This window comes from Phyllobates terribilis, unplaced genomic scaffold, assembly GCF_046119375.1.
Source record: "Phyllobates terribilis strain yellow unplaced genomic scaffold, ASM4611937v1 Scaffold_9153__1_contigs__length_21236, whole genome shotgun sequence".
NCBI lineage: Eukaryota > Metazoa > Chordata > Amphibia > Anura > Dendrobatidae > Phyllobates > Phyllobates terribilis.
Window position 1 is genome coordinate 13,205 of NW_027371892.1, and position 8,033 is coordinate 21,237.

At 44.5% G+C, this 8,033-nt stretch overlaps 1 protein-coding gene across 1 annotated transcript; it reads left to right on the forward strand.

Annotated features, from left to right (window-relative positions):
* Window positions 1-847: 847 nt before the first annotated feature.
* On the forward strand, window positions 848-7,610 carry LOC141252569 (zinc fingers and homeoboxes protein 1-like). Its single transcript, XM_073670533.1, has 2 exons — window positions 848-995; window positions 4,797-7,610. The coding sequence occupies exon 2, from the start codon at window positions 4,985-4,987 to the stop codon at window positions 7,604-7,606; it is 2,622 nt and encodes an 873-aa protein (XP_073526634.1). The 5' UTR covers window positions 848-995; window positions 4,797-4,984; the 3' UTR covers window positions 7,607-7,610.
* Window positions 7,611-8,033: the final 423 nt, after the last annotated feature.

The window sequence follows — 8,033 nt, forward strand, 5'->3', positions numbered from 1 at the left end:
TTTCAATTCAGACCAAATCGAACCTGCCCAAAACTAATTTTCCGAAACGCGTTCATCTCTATCGACGTAAAGGGAATTGGTGACATATATATATATATATATATATATATATATATATATATATATATATATATATATACACCTATTACTGCCCTGTTCACACGAGAGGGCACAGGACCCCCATTCTTGTGATAAGACCCCACAAGGATATTTAATGGTTAACCCTTAAACTGCCTCGACGCAGATTTCGACATTTCTGACAGGAAAGGTGACGCAAAAGACCCCATTATTCATCAAATGGGACGATTATTCAACTCACATCTCTGTCATGGGGTCCACTGATCTGACATTGGTATTTTTGGGGGGGATGAGGGGGACAGGAAACTTTTTTTTGGGGGGGGTGGGGATAGGCGTGGTGTTGTTTAACCCTGTCCTGCCCAAAGCTCCCTGATAAGTTTACAGCTCCCTGATAAGTTTACAGCCCCCATTTCCTCTCTCCTCACACCTAATTTGCATAGCCAGCATTTTCATCTCCGTTTTTGTCCCCTCATGTAATGATTAATTATAAGTTACTTAATATTTTTGACTAAAATTAGCATATGGAGATGTGATTCCTGCGGTTTCTGTGATTTTTCCTCCACGTTTGTCCGTGTTTAGGACACGGTGGGAGGAGAGCTCACGTTACAGCCATTTACCACAGAATCCATTTTTCTCCCCGCCTACAATTACCGCCAAAAAAATCCGACCCTCGCAGCCACCAGCCACATTCCCGGGAAAAAAAAAACATTTTTTTTTTCTACTCCTTCAGTAATTTATCGGCACGGAAAAAAATAAGGAATAAATTGTTATTCGCCGGTTTTGTGGCTGCGGGCGGAGAAGTCTCCCCTCAGCAGTAGTGGCAGCAGCCGCCCCTGTGTCGTCGCCATGTGTAAGATGGCCGCCATGAAGGAGGAGGCGGCCGCGGCGGAGGAGAGCTGAGCTGACGGCGGGAGCAGGTAATGGAGAGGATGAGCGCTGAGGACGGCGGCCCTGTCACCTCCTCCCCGGGCCTGTGTGATGTGTGAGGCCGCGGGGACCGGGGACAGGCCCGGGCCGCCATTACACTGCGCACAATGACAGGACGACGAGACTGTGGCCTGCGGCTCCTGTATACGGACGTGTCCCTCTGTATGTGTGCTGTGTACGGAGAGGAAGGAGCCTGCCCCGCCATATCCCGAGAGGTGCCTGTGTGCTGGGTGTAATAATGGGGGGGGGACACTGTATATAACGGATGTAATGACGGGGGAGACGCCGCATATAACGGACGCAATAACGGGGGAGACGCCGCATATAACGGACGCAATAACGGGGGAGACGCCGCATGTAACGGACGTAATACCGGGGGAGACGCCGCATGTAACGGACGTAATACCGGGGGAGACGCCGCATGTAACGGACGTAATACCGGGGGAGACGCCGCATGTAACGGACGTAATACCGGGGGAGACGCCGCATGTAACGGACGTAATACCGGGGGAGACGCCGCATGTAACGGACGTAATACCGGGGGAGACGCCGCATGTAACGGACGTAATACCGGGGGAGACGCCGCATGTAACGGACGTAATACCGGGGGAGACGCCGCATGTAACGGACGTAATACCGGGGGAGACGCCGCATGTAACGGACGTAATACCGGGGGAGACGCCGCATGTAACGGACGTAATACCGGGGGAGACGCCGCATGTAACGGACGTAATACCGGGGGAGACGCCGCATATAGCGGACGTAATACCGGGGGCTGTCACGTGATGGTCATGATAAGGGGCTTATCTCTGAGCATTGGATCTGAGGACCACTGTGTGAGATTTTGCTGTTCACATATTACATAAATGGCCTTGTGGGGTAAATTTGCTGGAACGGCTACCTCCCAACACAATTATTTATCTACCGGGGTCTCAGGATCAGGACTACAGATGATTCTATTTGAAAATGGTTGTCTACTGAGAGGAGAAGCTGGCCAGTCCTACAGACACCGACTGCAGGATCCCAGCAGCTTCTCCCCATGTAGTTTCTCCACTGATCGATGGTTGGTCCCACTTCCCAGAACATCAGCATTTAACAGAATGAAGGGTCTTTAGCCATTTTGGACATTTTTCTTTCTTCTTCTTCACAGCACTGGTCCAGAAATCAGCAACGTAAATGTTTAGACTGACATTTTTCAGAAAAATACGCTGGACAGGAGGCCTGCTAATCGCCTTGCCTCCTGTCATTCCAGACTCTTGATTAGCTGTGCTGGTGCGATGACGTGTGTGTGTGTGTGTGTATCACACCGCAATGATGATGTCGCACCAATCAAAAGAAGAGTCGGGAGATAGATAAATTCGCAGACCTCCCTTCCTGCAGTCTCAGGTTACTGATCTGGCCAATGGACCTGACTTGTGCAAATCGATTTTCTCACCTCTATCTAGCACCATAACAGTATACAGCGACACACATCTCATACCTTCACCTACTGCAGAACCTTCAAATAAATCATAAGCTCCATAATAAAGGAATATTACTGATTGACCTGAAGCCTCCTCTCCGATCTTCAGCAGCCGGGACTATTTTTACCGTCTTATGTACAACAGCTGCTTCACAACCTTTTGGATCGAAATGTGTTCCTTATTCCAGTCAGTGCACGTGGATCCATAGTAGTGATATTTATAGGCCCCAAATTCTAATGTAGTATGTTGTTTTGATCTTTCTTTCTCGTGCGTTTTGTATTTGGTCAGCCATTAAGTGGTTTATAAAAATAATGTTGCTGATATACCACAGGGTAGTTTCCTTGAGTCAGTTCACCAGATGGTGGTGTCTTGTAATTTTTTGGGCTCTCTTTTTTGTAATTTTACGTTGTATTTCTGGCAGACGCAGGGTTTAATTTTATGTGAGATGATGTAGTCTACGACTAGGCACTTGCTCTTGACCATGGTAGTTTTTGTTTATATGAAAGTTTGGCCCCAGGATTTCGGTGAAGCTTTTACCTGCTGTCTGGTGACAAATACATCTAAGGACGACAATATCCCTTTTAGCACCTCGTACACAGTAAATTATCGACTACTGAGCGCATCGATATTTGGTGGCACTGGCCATCCATCTAAAGTGTAGGGGGCTCCCTCCCGACTGATGGTGTTAGGGGAAAGAAGGATGATGAATTGTACACAACTATTGTCTGGCATTGGTTTACTATGCTCTTATCGTGAAGCATCCCGATACTCCTTCCCTAAAATCACCGCAGCCCGACATTGTCTGACCATCAATCTCGCTATATGATGATGACCTCTAAGCGGTCTAATGGGCGTTTTCCAGACCATCTTCAGTTCCTACTGTGAGCATCCAACCCAGCCTCATGGCTTTGATTAATGCAGATGATGTCTCCTTTGTCATCCGTTAATCAAAGGTATCGAACCTACTCCTTAATATTTAGTGAGACTGGGGTTCAAAGATAATTTTTGAAGGTTTACCTTTGACCGGTTCTTTTTAATATTTACGGGCGCTTGTACGTTTAATGTCCCTTTTTCAATTATCGCCTTTTAAATATACTTTTAATAGTTTTAATATTGGCTGTTGTTTCCCACTATCTTGGAAAAGACTGACTGCAGTGTTGCAATTAATGGCAGGAAGTCCAGATTATTAACCACTTCTTAAATCTAGTTCTGACTGTCTTTAGTACCATTTACTTAAAGGGGTTGTCCTCTTTCAGAAAACATTTTCTAATACGTTCAGTTTGCTGTAGAAAAAAAAAAACCACTGCTTTTACTTACCCTCTCAGGGCCAAGCGTAGTGTCTTCGCCTCAGCCAATCTCTCAGCTCAGTGTAGACCACACGAGCCACTGAGCACAGTGACTGGCTACAGTGATGTCACCGCTGCAGCCACACAACTGAGACCGAGGCTGCGGTGAACACCGCGCTGGCCCCTAGGAGGGTGTGTAAAGAACAGTTTTATTTTTTAACAATGAACTCTACATATCTGGAAAGTTTCCTAAAAGGAGAATCCCCTTTAAACACTTGCTGCAAAACTTTTTTTTTTATTTTTTTAATCTCTGCATTTAGTGCTCTTTGACGCTTTAATTTCTGCAATGTTTTTTTTTTCTTTTGGGTACATGGTACATTCACAATTACTCTATGCTAGTACTCATCTATTTTTCCCCAGGCATCCAATGCAGTCCTTATCGTTTTATTAGGATATGCTATTACTTGTCAAAGGAAATTGAAATACAATCATCAGAATAAAGGGGCTGCAGTGCTTGACATGTTTGTTAGTTCTTTGCATCAGTGTGGTAGTGGTAGTGAGGGGTTGGGAGTTGATGGTAGAGGTCATACTCCCATCAGTCTTACTGTTATGTGTGCATTTATCATCAACTGTTATAATACCAGGGCTGTGGAGTCGGAGCCCATTTTGGTCGAGTCGGTATAAAATGGACCAACTCCGACTCCTAAAATATATAATAAATTGGGTACAGTAGTTCAATGCAGTTTGTGGGGAATATTTTTTCATAAGAATTTGGGAAAGTTATGAAATGTCCTATATATGTCTGTCCTATTTGACTTTTAGCTGAGATGAATCTGTGGTACAGTAAATTTATCACTTAAATATGAGCCATCTATGAGGGAGTCGGTGTCATGGAAATTGAGGAGTCAGAGGTTTGGCTTACCGACTCCACAACTCTGGTGCAAACACATCCTTGCAATGATTCTTTACATTACTATAGTATCTGTGACTTGCCTAATGTTTAATACATTTTTATCCTGTTTTTTTTTTTTTTTTCTCCTAGACATTCATCATGAACTTAACTTGAAGCTACTGCACTACATCATTGCATCATATCCTCCAGAGGTTTTAACCCTTTTTTAAGACACCGTTTGGAACATTAGAGGATTTTGCCAGCTGGTGTCTCGTTGGATTTACACTTGATTTTTTTTTTTTTTTTTTTTTCAAGTTTATAACAAGATCCCAAGCACTATGGCAAGTAAACGGAAAACAAAAACTCCTTGCATGGTGCTCACCAGCGAGCACGATACCGACCTAGGAGTCATCTCCGACGGCGAGGAATGTCCACCTCTTCCCACGCCGGCGGAGCAACCCATGCCAGAGAGCACAGTGCCTGAGAGCGTATCAAGCGAGGACGAAGCACTAGATCATGATTCTGACAATCAGCAAAATAAAGTGGTAGAAGGCGGTTACGAATGTAAATACTGTTCATTTCAGACAACTGACCTAAATATGTTTACCTTTCACGTGGACTCAGAGCATCCCAACATCGTATTAAATTCTTCTTATTTTTGCGTGGAGTGTAATTTTCTCACCAAACGGTATGATTCACTTTCTGAGCACAACACGAAATATCATCCTGGAGAGGACAACTTTAAGTTGACTATGGTTAAGCGCAACAATCAATCAATATTTGAGCAAACGGTCAACGATCTAACGTTCGACGGAAGCTTCGTCCAAGAGGAGAACCAGGAACAATCAGAGTCAAACTCCGCGATATCCATCAGTAAGACCCCAATAATGAAAATAATGAAGGACAAGTCAGAAAAGAAACGAATCAGCGTACAGCAAAGCTCATCCGAAGACGGCACCGAAGAAAACGACTTGGTAAAGGAGAAGGAGCCTAAAGTTAAATCGCAAGAAAATAAAGATTCAAAGCCAACTACAGTGGCTCCTGAGCCTGTGAAAAAAAGCGCTATCGTCGTGACAAGTGCTCAAGAATTACCAAGTACTGTTATCACGCCTGCTAATATTCTGCAACCAGGAGTGGCACAAGTGATTACGACTTTACAGGCGCAGCAAAACATCCTTTCCAAAGTCTTAATCCCTATCAATAGCATTCCCACATACAACGCAGCGTTAGACAGCAACCCTCTTCTGCTGAGTAACTACAACAAGTTTCCGTACCCAACAGTTTCCGAAATAACCCTTCTCGCTTCACAAACCAAATGCACAGAGGAACAAATTAAAATCTGGTTTTCAGCACAACGACTAAAGCACGGTGTTAGCTGGACACCTGAAGAAGTGGAGGACGCTCGAAGAAAGCAATTTAATGGCACAGTACACACGGTCCCACAGACAATTACTGTTTTCCCTGCTCATATTTCTTCATCTGCCAATGGTCTGCCTTCTATCTTACAGGCGTGCCAAATAGTTGGCCAGCCTAGCCTTGTGCTTGCCCAAGTCGGAGGAACCAACACAATACCCGTGACCACACCAATAGCGCTGACGGTGGCCGGTGTCCCAACTACTGCCCACTTCCAGGCGAGCCAACTTCCCCAAACCCAAGCAGTGTCTGAAACCAAGAGAGTGGCTGCTATTCCCAGTGCTCAACTTCCCAAGCAGGAGCCCACCATGATAAGTGACATATTTAATATGCGCTCAAAGAAATCGAAAGAGCAGCTGACCGCCCTCAAAATTAGCTATCTAAAGAACCCATTTCCAAGTAATTATGAAATTGACCGGTTAATAAGGTTCACAGGATTGACAAAAGGTGAAATCAAGAAATGGTTTAGCGATACTAGATACAACCAAAGAAATTCCAAGGGGAGCCACGGTATCCATTTCCCAAGCGATAGCGGAACTATAATTATTGATTCTAGCGACGAAACGACAGACTCCCCGACTCTTCCTGTTGTAACACCGCAGCGTAGGCAAAACTGGAATGCTTTCCCAGATTTTACCCCCCAGAGATTCAAAGAAAAGACTGTGGAACAGTTACAAGTCCTGGAGGAAAGCTATCACCGAAACAACGTACCGACGGACGAAGAGTTAAACAAGTTAAGGGTCCTTAGCAAACTAACAAGACGAGAAATCGATGCTTGGTTCGCTGAGAAAAGGCGATCCAGCATAAAGGATGAGCCCAGAGTTTTTATCGAAGAAGAAAGCATTAAGGAAGAGATGGATTCGGAAAATGCTTATGTAAAAGCGGGAGCTGCTCTTGCTAGTAAACTTGGGAAAAAGACCCCACAGCAACTAAACGTGCTTAAAAATTTCTTTGTCCGTAACCAGTGGCCCACAGGGGATGACTATGATAAACTTTCGGAGGAGACTGGTCTTGCAAGATGTGATATCATTGGGTGGTTTGGAGACTCCAGGTACGCTGCTAAAAACAATCATTTGAAGTGGTTTTACCAATATCAAGTGAACGGCAATCTGTCACCTAATGCCGTCAATGGGCAGGGCTTTGTACGAAAGAGAGGACGAGGCCGGCCAAGGGGTAGAGGAAGAGGGAGGCCCAGAGGTCGTCCCAAAGGATCACGAAGAGCAAATAGCTGGGAATGGACACCAGCTCCAGTAAAACACAAGACTGGAAAAGCGTTACTTAAAGACTACTACTTAATGCACAAATATCTTAATGAGGAAGACTTGGATGACCTGGTGGCGAAATCACGGATGGGTTATGAGCAGGTGAGGGAATGGTTTGCAGATCGCCTGCAGAGAGAGGACGCCGGGCTGGATCCATTTGAAATTGAGGAAGAGGAAGATTTTTTGGATGATCAGGACGAAGAAGAAGAAATTGACACTGACGATAGCGATACCTGGGAACCACCCAGACACGTTAAACGGAAACTGTCAAAAATGGAAGACTGACATGTAAGTAAATATGCAAAAAATGCAGCGACACAGTCCAAATACATCCGAGAAATCCAAAGTCTATTTTTGAAGTCAGCACTTGCCAGGAAGAATATAGAAAAAATCCTTTATTGCTCCATAAATGTAATAAAACACTGCAACGTTTCAACCTCCTGTGTATTTTGTTACATTTATGGAAGACTATTTCTTTCGATATTCTTCCTGGTGAGCACGGTCTTCAGATATCAAATTGACATGTAAGTAAAGTCAGTGTAATCCTAGTGCAGTTTCGCACATTGTATTATGGATCATGTATTACTAAGAACTTCACTTTTTACAGTTTTAGGTTCTTTGTCCACTTTAGGGTATGTTCACACATGGCGCTTTTGCTGCGCATTTTATGCTGCATCTTTGGTTTGTTTTACATTTCCAGCATAAGACATTT